We start from the raw sequence: 13,653 nt of genomic DNA, 5'->3' as shown, positions 1-13,653 counted from the left end.
GTGCCTCAGAAAAGCCCTTAAAACCTGTCATAGCAACTTTCAAGGCAGTCAATGCACTAATTATACTAAAGGACAACCATTCCTTACAGTTTAAAGCACATTTAACAGTCCACACCCTTTTTGACCTACATTTCATCACAGACAGAAGTCACACCCACAACACACTCTAGTTCTGTTCTTGAGGTGTCTGAAAGCTCACCTGGAGTAGGTTTTAAAACTGGCTTTGAAGAAAACACACATTAAGCTAGAATAAGGTAATCTAATTTCTACCACTATCATATGGCAGGGCTCAACACTTCCTGACCCCTTATCTATTCAGATTGCCTTTTCAGATCACTGTAGTAACAAACTAGATAAACATGAACAGGACAGAAGGACATTCTACAAAACAGCAAGATTGCTAAACTGAAAACATTTATTCTACTGTTTTTTTCAAAATTAAGAACCCCAAATCTATAAAAGTTTGCATAACTTCTTGAAAATAATAATGGAATCAAATATGGACCAATTGCATCAGGCTTCAGAAGAGCCACGAGAAGCAGCAGGCTCTGTTTGTAGCTCAGGTGGCTTGAACTGATCTGAAGTTCAGCTGACACAGTCTGCCCTCTGCCCTGTCCTCAGCCTAACCTTCACTGTGCAGATTGATAATGGTCTGAACATTCCCCTGCTCTCCTGCTGATTACCTCATTTTAAACTTAGTATTTTAACCTGTTAAATGCTCTAAAAGAAGAGAGGCAGGGAAGATAGAAGAATAACTATAAGGCCTTGATTTTCATCATTATTCTCGGCCTTGTTACCTCACTTAGACCATTATGTGAGCAGCTTTCCTGAGTTTTGATGGAATTGGGTATCACAACATAACTGCTTTAAATTTAATAATTAATTTAGATGTAGCAGCAGAAACATAGACACGATAATTCTTATCAGAATTCAGCAATACATGATGTTAACAGAATGTGTGGACACCAGACACATTTGGTGAAAGTGTCTGTATAAATCCACCTGTATAAATGCAAAGTGTTTTTTAACATTTTCATCTAAATTCTGATTGACATTGAGATATGGACTACTTCAGAGAATTTGAAAAAGCACTGTAATAGCTACAGAGTTATAAAATCAGAAAGCACATTAAGAAACTCAGTTTACTATTTTGCAGGAGTGCATACTGTATACTGCATCAATAAATGGAATATTAACCTGTAAAACCTATCATATGAAAAAGCAGTGGTAGATCTGAGACAGAAATTCTAGGAAGATGTATTAATGGGTCTGGTTAATATGAGCAGACATACAAGTAAAAAAGACAGGGAACAGAAGATCACTATAAACTGTGTAAGTAAGCTAATGAAGATTTTGTACATTAAGGCACAAAGGCTAGCACTTAGTGTTACAAAGAATGGAGATGAATTCTTAATCCTTTTCCTTTTATAGGTTACTCTCTTTTCATCTTCTTTTCATTTCAACAGGCCTTTTTCTCCCCATCTACAATGTGATATAGTAGTTTAAAGCTTAAACAAAAAGCTTTAGAAAATAAAATCCACATAGTTGCATTAATTTACCATAATTTCTTAAGTAATTACTAACTGTAAATTGCAATTTTAGCTGCATTTTCATGTCTCACTAATGTGCTTTTTATCTGAGATGAAATGCTGTATAAAAAATAGGGTGGAGTTTCATTTCTATTTTGTTTCATTACCTTCTACATCTCTTTATCTTCTCCCTGCCTAACCTTTAAAATCTAATGCAAGATCTTTTTTCATGCTTCTGGTGTAGATTGTAGAGAGTAGAATTCATTCACTCTCCCTCTCATCTAGATTATCTACTGCCTTTCATCTAATATAAACATATTACATTACATCTTTTCAATAATGTAATGGACAAGCTGGAGAAGTGGGCCAATGGGGATATTATGGGGATAAACACGACCAAGTGCAAGGTGCTGCACCTGGCTCAGGGCAATCCCTGTTATCAACACAGGCTGGGGATGGACAGCCCTGCTGAGAAGGACTTGGGGGTGCTGCTGGCCGAGAGGCTGCACACGAGGCACCATGGGCACTGCCAGCCCAGAGAGCCAAACGTGCCCTGGGCTGCATCCAGAGCAGCGTGGGCAGCAGGGCCAGGGAGGGGATTCTGCCCCTCTGCTCTGCTCTGCTGAGAGCCACTGCAGGGCTGCATCCAGCTGTTTTGGCAGAAGGAAAGGGAACAGAATGTAGAAGGAAGGACATGGAGCTGTTGGAGAAACTCCAGATGAGGGCCAGGAAGATGATTAGAGGGCTGGAGCACCTCTCCAGTGACAACAGGCTGAGAGAGTTGGGGTTGTTCAGCCTGGAGAAGATAATGGTTTGAGGAGACATTACAGTACCTTTCAGTACCTGAAGGGAGCTACGAGAAAGCTGGAGAGAGACTTTTACAAGGGCCTGTATTGCTAGGACAAGGGATAATGACTTCAAACTGAAAGAGAGTAGGTTTAGATTAGATATTAGGAAGAAATTCTTTGCTTGTGATGGTGGTGAGGCACTGGAACAGGCTTCCTAGAGAAGATCTGGATGCTCCATCCCTGGAAGTGTTCAAGGTGAAGTTGGATGGGGCCCTGTGCAACCTGCTCTAGTGACAGGTGTCCCTGCCCATGGCAGGCGAGTTGTAATTAGATGATTTATGATGTCTGTTCCAACCTGAACCCTTCTATGACTCTATAACTCCATAAGCAAACACTATTGTATCTACAGATGCACATACACAATTATATCATACCTTGATGTTAGGGTGCTCCTAATCCAGAGCAAGCAGAGTTTTTCAATAAATAGCTTTTTCATATTGTTTTTATTATTAATATGTTGCATTTTAAAACAATAGTGCCAAACTTTTGATCAGTCAGGCTAAAGGTTTTCTTCTAAAAGCAGAAAAGGGCCATAGAAAACATGACAGGGTGTAGTGCAACTGAGAATAAATAAATTGGTCCATTTTAGATGCTATTTCCTGGGAACATGATCTTAGCTTCAGAATTGCTCTCCAGACACTGGCTGTTTTTTTACCACAATTGTCTTGCTGTCCAGTCTGATGAGTGCACAGGGAAAACAATATCTGGGTGCAACGTCCCACCCTGAAGAGGAAGGGAACACCCAAGGGTTGTTGTCACCAGAGCAACCCATGTGGCCTGGTTTTGGCCACTATCTTTCTTACAGGCTACTTCTAGCAGGGCTGCAGTCCAAAGAGATTCTGTTGGCAGCAACTGCTGCAGCAGCCTTCTCACTATTGTTCTTTTGGCAACTCCTCCTTCAATCCCATGGACTCATCTTGAAGAAGAAAAATAATCTTGGAGATACAAGGGTTATGTAATTCAACTCAGAATTCTGTCCTGAAAGAGAGTCACAGGTAGTGAGCTGCAGGATAAAGTGTCTTAGTGGGTCTCTAACAGTCCATCAGCCCATGTTGAGGACCCTTTATAAAATAGAAATTAAGACTTTTGTTCTGAGTATTTAAAAAATAATGGGAAAATATTCTTTCTTTTTAACTACAAGAAACTGAAATTATTAAATTTTTATAGTGCAATTATTTATATTTATAGACATAAAATATTTCTTTAAAAATAGTAAGTAAGATGGAAACTTTATTAATCTCAGATATTTCTTATTTTACTCAAAATGTTGTTCTAAAATGGCCTTCATTTGTAACTCCTCCTGCTCTATACAAGGACTTTTTAATGCAGTCAGAGAATCCTCAACGACTATATACTTCTTGTTGTAGCATATATTTCTAGCAGTGATAACAGCTATGTCACTGTTCCTCTCAGTTCTGTTGTTTTCATCTCAGCAATTTATTACAAGGACAAACCTGTACCTTCCCACTGATACAAGACTATTCTAAATAATTATTTTAAGAAAAGAAAGTTAGGACAAAAAATCAATTTTATAACAAGCTCAAGAGAATACCAATGGTGATTGTAAGCATTAAAAAGCTTTCTAAATGTACTTCTAAGTCAATTCTTGTATTTCCACCAATAGATGTCACTCTTACACAAATTTTTCTTAGTGTTTCTTTGCACAAAATGTATTATGTAATCTAGTCTTTAAAGCAACTTCTTCCAACCATTCAATCCTTCCTATGTTTCTTTCTTCTTCTTCTATATTCTGTTCCCTTTCCTTCTCACAAAACATGTCTCTGTAGGCTGCTTACTGCTCACTCTGGCAGCCGGTAAGGATTTCCAGCTACATTAAGCTGGCCTGACCTTATGATGAACTCAAGTTGCCCTCTGAAGCTTCATTGTTTCATACCCCAGGAAGCTGAGAAACTTTTCCTGTCAAGATCATGGCCAGTCTGGCTCCAGTGCCAGTTCAGCTTCTCCAAAGCTCTGGGAAGCAGCAGCCTGGCTCCCAGTGCTGCACACATGCACGTGAGCACACACACATGCACCTGTGCACAGGTGCACACACAGAGTTTGCTCCTGCAATGCATCTCCAGGAACCAACTAATTTAAACTAAACACCCATCAAGATTTTAGAAATGGTACATCATGTATCTTAATCAATTTATATAATTTCAAACATTTTCCATGTGAATTGCTCTCAGCTGCACAGACATATGGGCTCACAGACCATCTGGAACACTGTATCCCATCCAAAACTTTGCAGTTTGTCAGATATTTTGGAACATGTTTTTAGACTGACCTGAAATAAATGCATACCAAAAATGTAACTGTATATAACAAATGCTTGTTGAAATCCAGTATAGCATGAATACAGTCCTACTCACATTCAGTTCCAGGCTCAGATGCAACACACTTCTGTTGATCTTCTCACTTGAATGAGGAAATGAGTTTGGTTGCCCCAGTCTGCAATCCAGAACCCATGTATCTTCATCTCTGCTTGCCACATCCAAACTAGTCAGCCGCTCAGTGAAGTCATCCTTTAAAGCAGACTCTGCTGGGAGGCCCAAATGAAATTACATTAAATTAAATAATTCTATGCATCTGCACATAATCCCTGCATACAGAAAGTTCTGTATCTTTTTGAAACTCTGGTACACACTACCAACACGTACAAATCCTCCTGTTTGTTTAAAGCACAACAGAATGGTATAATGGGGGTACCACCTTTGTTTTGACTCAGAAAAAATCTTTTTGTCCTTAAATTTTTTAGGTCAGACCTAGGATAAAAAAAAAAAATGGGCTGTTTGTCTTTCCCCCTTATACAGACACAGACTGTGTTTAAGATGCTTGAGTTTCAACCTCTGCCAAGGCACTCTTACTGGTCATCCTAAATGTGCTCATTAGACACACATATTTCAGAGATGGGTGTGAAGCATAAAACCACACTAAGGAAGCTCCATAAACTGATTTGATGAGCTTGTAGATATTGGCTGAACACAGCTTTAGTGGGGACGGTGCCAATTCCCTTAGTCCCTTACACCAAGTACACAAAAAGCAGGGTCTTTCAATCAGAAATGATACTTAAGATTTTATCTTTCTCCAGTAAGCTTAAAACATGGTGTCAGACTGGTTTTGGAATGGTTTAGGTACAAACAGCCAGATTTAATGGGAGAGGTAAGAACAAAACCTGTCAGCCATGGGTGTGCTCCTGTATTTCATGCTGTGCAACCACTCAGCACTGTCCCTCCTGTTCACAGCATTGCCAGTTTATTAGACCCCCTCAAAAATGTCTGTTTCTGCATGGTAGCCTCAACTTTAGCAATTAGAAAACCAATGAATTCCATGAAATTAATGTGTTCTCTGAAGTGTAATATCTGACATGAGATACATAAAACCTCTTTTTACATTCTATAGGATATATACATACATCCTCTTATATATATACTCTTTCATGTACATAGACACATCCATCTTGGAACATTTTACTGGAAACTTCAGATATTAGCAGAATTCCTGGCTGCTTCATATCATGGCTTAGCATTATAAAAGCAGCCCTGGAAGACTTTAAGGCCAGATTTGATGGAGCTCTGAGAACCTAGTGAAAGATATCCCTGTCCAGACACGGGGGTTGGAACTTGATGGTCTTTATGGTCCTGTTCAATCCAGGCCCTTCACTGATTCTAATAATGGCACTTACAATTTTGCAATTTTTAAAAGTTTTATTTTCTTTTTCCCTAACTTTAAAAGACATTTAAAAAGAGGCACTAGGATCAGAATCTGTATGCTTGCTGAAATATAGGATGATTTTCAAACTTTCTGATAGCCTACAGTTCCAAATAATTTAGGTGCCACCATGTATCAATAAGCATAGTAAAGTATAGTACTTGATAAAATGGCCAATAATCCAAAGTATAAGTGAATATACACATCATTCATCTTATTCAGATGAAATCTCAGAGTGAGATCCTATCAAAATACAGCGTTTCTGCAGAGAGTATCACACATACCTTTATACATTTTGAAATTATGCACTGCATATATTAAACTGTATCAAGATATTCAAACAGAAGACAGCACATTTTAAGACATTCTCAGGTCCAGATGCGGTATCTTTTAGATCAGGGTTCTAATGAGAAAATTGCTTTCTGACTTTCTGAGTCATTGGTTTTCTGTCTATTTTAAAACACTTGATAAAATATTTCATTTGTTGGCCCTCATGCCATTATGCAACTGTTGTGGTTTAACCTCAGTCAGCAACCAAATACCATGCAGCAGCCATGTATCCAAAACATAGCCCTGTACCAGCCACTGTGAAGAAAATTAAGTTTACCCCAAGTAAAACCTACTCATTAAGTCATTTTGATATTTAGAAAGCTTCAAGATCAGAAATACAAATATTATTCTTTTAATATTGAATACAAATATTGCACCTATAATAAGCTGAATAAAATGTATTGGTTGAATTTTGACCTCGTTTTTGTTGCACCAAACAATTAGACCAGTTACCTCTAGCCAACCCCCTTTACATGATTATGACATGGAAAATACAGAGGAAGTTCCTGGTGAGTGGAGAGGAGAAAGTAAAAATCACCATTTTTAAGGTAATTGGATATTATTTGTATTATGTTAACAAACCTAACAAACACAACGAATACCTCCCTCAGCTGCAGAGATTCACTTTTTGTCCAAATGTAATTTTAGGCACCTTTATATTAATTTATGGTATTTTTTGCTGTTGGCAGACTCCTCCCAAGTCTGTTACCACGCCTCTGTTCTCCACCTTCTATGTAATTATTGCTTAATGTTCTGTTCTCTATGCATTTATGCCGGTAGCTGATCTAGTCCTCACCTGCACACACCATTAGCATACAACCACTTCCATGGTAAGGGACCCATGCAACCCAGCAGACAGAGGAATATGAAAGGAGAACTTTAACCATCCCTCTAAGTATTCTATTTTAAGCAAATTCTTAAATGTTTGGCCATATTTTGCACTGAAGTTCACCATTCTGTCAGCTCTGAGAGATGGATTTTACTGCAACTTACATTTATCCAGGACACTTTTTCTTTTTAAAACTATCAACTACTGTAATCTGATTGTGCCTTTAAAAAAATATCATATATACTTTATTAATGCATTTGCAAACACATGTATATATCATTGAATCATAGGCTTAATTTAGGCCATTATAAAATGCATGTTTACCCTTTAGCCAGTGTAAATGACTTGACATCATTTTTTCCCGGCTGAAAAAAATAAGGCTTTCAAGAAAGTTCGATTGCTATTCAAACTGTTTTAAAGTTTATACCACTTAGGAGTGCCTCCTGTGCGCACTGTATGTACAAGGACTGCCCAAATACAGATTTGCTGCCATCTATTGTCCCAAGAGAATGGAAGACAGAGCAATGTAAATAAGGGAAGACTGAATATTTAATGCTTCTTTGGCAATTTTTACTATGCAGACTTTGTGAATGTAAGGAAACAACTTTTTTATGTTGTCACAGGTAAGACAGATGAGGCACTCAAACTTGAGGGGTACAGGCAGGGTCTCATCATGAGACATGACTGTGACAATAAATGGTACATACAGGATTTCCTAAGCCCTCTAGTCCTATACTGAACATATATAATTATAAGGTAATTGCATCTGACTTTTTTTGTACAAATTGCCATTCTTGTCATACAAAGTCTTTTAAACACAAATTGTTAAATTAGCAAACAGGCACATTAGATGCCATGTACATTTATGTTATAAAACCTGTTTGTCTGTTTGTGCTTTCTCAGCTGTCTGGGAAAAAGAACTTGGGGAAAAAAAAATCAACTTCTTAAACTTTTTTTTTTTTTGCTAGTTCAAGGAATTAGGATGTCATGATATTCATTTCCTTCAGTACATGGTTTGCTTTACCACAACTCACTTAACACTCAGGCCAATGTTTACAATGATTGCTTTTAGTTATGTTTCCTGACCACTATAGATTAATACTTCAATCATACTCCATTCTTTCTAGATTGCTTTACCACATAGGATAAAAATAAAATGCTTGGTCTCTTTGTATGTTGATTTCTCTGTAATGTAATTCTGTTGCCTAGTTGATTGAATGTTATAAGTACTCTTATATGCATGAATAATGAAATTGTGTTAATTACATACTTGTATTCACTGCTTGCCTCTTGGAAGGAGTGCAAAGAAGGTGAATAAAATTTAAATATTTGTACACCATTTGGGAATGAGTCTCAAATTGCCAGGTTTTGTGGACCTTTGGAGTTTTGGGCATCTTACTTTTAGGCAAAGAAAACCCTAACAAAAAATAAATGACCAAATAGGTTTTTCAGCAAGTGAACCACCAAACTGAAACAGTCTAACTCAGAAGTTGCCTATTTAAAGGCACCATTTTGACAGTAGAAAGGAACACTCTAAGCATCAGAACTGCATTTAGAGGGTTTACAGTATTACTGACTTAAGACAATGCTATTACTGCAGGGATTTAGCTCTTGCAAGATCTTAAGTCAGCAAATCACAGCATGTTACAGAGTCTTTGGTACACTTCCTTATTCAAATAGATGAGGATTGACCACAGTTATAAAGAGCATTGGTGGAACATGAAGATAAACTGAGTCAACATATTTTTTAAAATTATGAAAATACAAAATATGTGGATCCTACCAAATTTTTTTGTTTTGCAGTGGGAACCTCAAATTTCATGATCCATCCCTCTGATCTGGCCTTTTCCTTTCTAAGCAGTAAAAGCTTTCTGATTTTTCCTCTTAAAAATGCCTCTTTTATTTATGTTATTAGATACACAAATGTAATAAATCTCAAGTTAAAACAGCATTGGAAGTAGTCTCAGCAGTTTCAGATTCTGTGGTTGGATGATATTGCACAGCTCCATCCACATGCCATCTGTGGTACCTCATATCTGTTAGTATATAAAGACATTAATTCTGTATAAACAGATAAGTTATGCACTCAGTGTTCCTATGCATGTAGCTGACATAGAGGAAAATAAGATTTGATTTTCTGGAGTTAAAGTCTTCTATGAAGTTGAAGAAATATGAATAAGTAAGGAAAAAATAAGAGAAGTAGAAAGGGGATTTAAAAACCTAGAGGAGGCTTGGGGATCAACCAAAAGGAGAGAGTTCATGGTATGCTACAGAAGTCCTCCTCCCTCCCTTTTAATTTTACATGTTTTCTTAATGGGAAAGAAGCAAATAGAAGAAACCTGTTTGCTCTGTTTTCTCTGAGACCCAAGAGAAGACTGAAATCTCAGCATCAATACAGTTCTTTCTGTTCTATTGGATAGAATGTAAGATGTAGCTGTCTGTGCAGAAAAGTGAACATTGTGCATTAGGTAGATGAATAAATCCTTTTTACATGAGGAAAACTCATAGTGCAAGGCTAGAGAAACTGGAAAATGACACTTAATGCTGTCTCTGGGAATGAAGACAAGTGTCATCTTTCCCCCTAATTTATATAGTTTTTATTTAATCTGTATTGTAGTAGGGGCAATTCATAGTATAAGCAGTTTAACAAAATCCTTGATGAAGATTGCCAGTTTCCACAGAACATATAGAAATTCTTTTTGCATGATGAAAAATTGTGGATTTTAAAAAGCAAATGTTAAGCCTGCTACTTGCTATATTGCTCTAACAAAGAAGCCTGAATGGCCTAGTCCTTAAATCAAATCTCTTAAAGTGGTGAGTGTGGGAACAAAGCCCTGGAGCAGCAACACCCTGCAGTGGCATTAAGGTCCTTGTAGTGCTCAGAAAGCTAGAAGCTCCTCAAGTGCCAATATCCAAAACAATCAACCATTTAATGTCTTTTGCTTGTGTCCTCTTTTTCTTGCAAGTACAACTTAGTACAGCTAATAATGGAGAAAAAATGTGTAAATGGCTTCAAATCCATACAATTGCTAAAACAAAAATTTATTGCCAAGTAAAATTAAGACCTCCCTCCCCTGCTAGCAAATAAAAATCAGTATGTTATTCTGAAGTGTGAACTTGAAGAAGAATATCTTCCTGCAGGAGGTGAAAAACTGTATGTCACTTGACATGAATGTCTATCAATGAAAGAAAAGAACAGCAAAAAAGGTGAAAATAAAGCTCTCTGGTCTAGAAAGCTTGGCTGAGTAACTACCAAACACAGACTAATGAAGGAAATCTAAAATACTTTTTTTCTTGTAAAAACATTTGTGCAACTTCTCAATGCAGAGTATTTCAACTACAAAAGCTTGTGATACCACTCAAAGCTTTTCAAAAATACTTCAGAATCAGCAGAAATCTAATAAGGTTAGCAATTTCTATCAAATTCTATGAGTTCCTTATATAAATTTTAATAGTTTGTATTAAAATATATTTTCATTTATTCTTTTCATTTATTGACACAATGTGATTTATGTATTTTTTATTTATTAAGGGTTTATAGTTACAGTAATTTATAGACTTTATACTGCTTTTTTTCATTCACCTCAATCTATTTATTCTAGACAAAAATCTCCAATCTGTAAGAGAGAAATCTCTAACAGAAAAAATAAGAATACTTATCACTAACTTAGTGTAAAAGAACTAGTACAATTTAAATTAGGGAAAAAACAACCCAACAAGCAAAACAAAAACAAAACAAAGAAAAAGGCAAGATCATCCGCAGAAAGATGAGAGAACCATGTTCAAGATTCAGTGCTGTATCATCCAACATGTGCTTGAGAAACCCAACGAACGGGAACTCTAGTAGCAAGTACAGAATGTATTTTCTGAATTAGGATACAGACCTGAAAGGTGCTGAGCCAGTTTGGCCCCACACAAGCCTACTGCTTTAGCACATACTCAAATTTAACGAGTTTAGTTACTGTGCAAGCCACGAGCAAGACCTGCCTTGTCACTTGCCAGCCCACTCTTGCTTTCAGATGCAAGCAAGTGTCCCCAATTGGCTCAATAAACAAAGAGCCACAGATACGGCAGACCCCAAGAGGATATAACACAGGAAGCAATTGGCACGTCAGTGCAAACTCTTCATCTTTTACTATTCCCAAAGAAACTTCACATGTCCACAGTCAAACGCCACAATCAATGTTCAGGCCAAGGTTCTGAGATGCAATGCCAGGAACTTTTAGTGAAAGGCTTATTTTTAATTTCAAAGATCTTCAGTGCTCACAGTAACTTCCAGATGGGGGTAATACCCAAAGTATCTAGTTAAATATAGTTAAATAGCCAATCAGCATGTATTAATTATACAACATTTCCAAGTGAGCCTTTTATGGACACACAAATATTAAATACTCTCTCATCTGTGGTATTTGCCAGTTAGCTAAAAGAATGTGGAGGAGGAGACTGATGTTTAAACTTTTTATTCCTTATTTTGTCTAGCAAGATTTGACCTTGCAAGAAACATTTTTGAAAATATTAGAAATCTGTACCTAGTGTAATAAGGAGAATGAAGAACCATATTGAAAAACTTTTCTATTTTCTCATGTGCTTTTTATAATATTTCTCCTTATACACTGGTTCTCACTCTTAGTCATAAGAAAGTCAAAGTCACCACCAAAAAGATTTCCTTTGGGCATTAGGTAATTAAAAAATTAACGACAATAGGATTGATTTTAAATCATTTACATCTTTTACCTTACACTTCAAAATTTTGTAAGTTGCCTAAAATAAGCTTTAACATCAATGCATCTACTTATAGAGGTCACTTAGGCCAGCCACCTCTACATTACATTCATGTCATTATATAAACATTTCAGTGTAAATATTAAGATTTGATATAATGAAGTATGGATAGAAATATACAAAAGCGCCAGAAGCAATAATCAAAGAAAGGCCTGTATAACCAGGGACATTATCGACAGCAACAAAATTAATTAACACTGAGCATGTTATTTATAACTAGACTATGATTCATCAGTGAAAGACTGCACTGTGATAACAGCAGAATGCACACGGCCTGCATGGCCTGTGCTCTTCCTTCTCCTCTTGGAATAACATTACATTTCATGGGACAGTCTTCTGCCTTTTATCCAACAGGAAGGCACACAACAGCCCAAAATACAGTGAAAATCAGGAAACCAGGAAAATAGGCAGCAACCTTGCTTAACATTAATTAAAAATAAAATACATAAGTCTTTACAGGAAAAGGATCACCTGTTTTATGACCAGTCTAGCAGAACCTAAGAGATGTAGTCAGGATTTAACAGCTAGTGTCTCCTTTTCTCTTTAAGCTCATTCCTAATGCTGTCCAGACTGCTTTAACATATGCATTACCTCAAGCGAGAATGGTAACATTCTGTGAATGAGTAGAATCAACCTAGACTATACTAAAGCCTTTGGCACTGAATCCCACAGCATTCTCCTGGAAAAACTGGCAGCCCATGGCTTGGACAGGTGCACTCATCACTGGGTAAATAACAGGCTGTATGACCAGGCTCAGAGAGATTATGGAGGAATTACATCCAGCTGGTGGCTTGTGACAGTGGTACTCTCCCGGGCTCAGCAGTGGGACCAGTCCTGTTAAATACATTTATAACAACCTGGAAGAGGGGATCAAGTGCACTCTCAGACAGATTACAGCAACACCAAGTTGGGCAGGAGTGTTGATCATCTGAGGGGTAACAGGGCTCTGCAGAGGGATCTGGACAGGCTGGATCCATGGGCTGAGACCAATGGTATGGGGTTCAACAAGGCCAAGTGCCGGGTCCTGCACTTGGATCACAGGAACCCCAGGCAGCTCTATAGGCTGGAGAAGAGTGACTGGAAAGCTGCCCAGCAGAAAATGATTTTGGCCTACTGGTTGACAGCCATGATGAGGTGATGATGATGCAGCCTGAACATGATGCAGCCTGGGCCCAGGTGGCCAAGAAGGCCAATGGCATCCTGGCCTGTATCAGCAACAGTGTGGCCAGCAGGAGCAGGGCAGGGATTGTCCCCCTGTACTCCACATTACTGACACCGCACCGCAAGTCCTGTGTTCAGTATTGGGCACAAAAGGGGAGACCTTTCTGCTCCCTACAACTCCCTGAAAGGTGGTACTGGCAGGGTGGGGCTTGTTCTCACAAGTAACCAGCAATAGGACAAGAGAAAATTACTAGAAGCTGTACCAGGGAAGATTTAGATTGGTTATTAGGAAAACGTTTTTCACTGAAAAGGTTGTTAAGCATCAGAACAGGCTACCCAAGAAAGTGGTTGAGTCATCATCCCTGGAGGGTTCAAAAATGTGTAGATGTGGTGCTTACAGACATGATTTAGTGGTGGACTTGGCAGTGCTGGGTTAATGGTTGGACTCATAGTGGGTTTTTTT

The 13,653-nt window shown here is 37.8% G+C and overlaps 1 protein-coding gene across 4 annotated transcripts in view; it reads right to left on the bottom strand.

Moving 5' to 3' along the window:
* Positions 1-13,653, bottom strand: part of FMN1 (formin 1) — a 167,751-nt gene that overhangs the window by 124,939 nt on the left and 29,159 nt on the right. For 3 of the 4 annotated variants that reach the window (XM_054275276.1, XM_054275279.1, XM_054275277.1), the window contains exon 3: positions 4,750-4,919. In XM_054275276.1, the coding sequence (XP_054131251.1) occupies positions 4,750-4,919 (170 nt within the window). The remainder of the gene's footprint in view (positions 1-4,749; positions 4,920-13,653) is intronic. The other variant, XM_054275278.1, reaches the window with a different exon arrangement.

This window comes from Melozone crissalis, unplaced genomic scaffold, assembly GCF_028551555.1.
Source record: "Melozone crissalis strain CALT ecotype California unplaced genomic scaffold, PUWL_Pcris_2 ptg000018l_1, whole genome shotgun sequence".
Classification (NCBI taxonomy): domain Eukaryota; kingdom Metazoa; phylum Chordata; class Aves; order Passeriformes; family Passerellidae; genus Melozone; species Melozone crissalis.
Note: the sequence above shows the minus strand (reverse complement) of the source record. Positions and strands in the feature narration are given on the sequence as shown.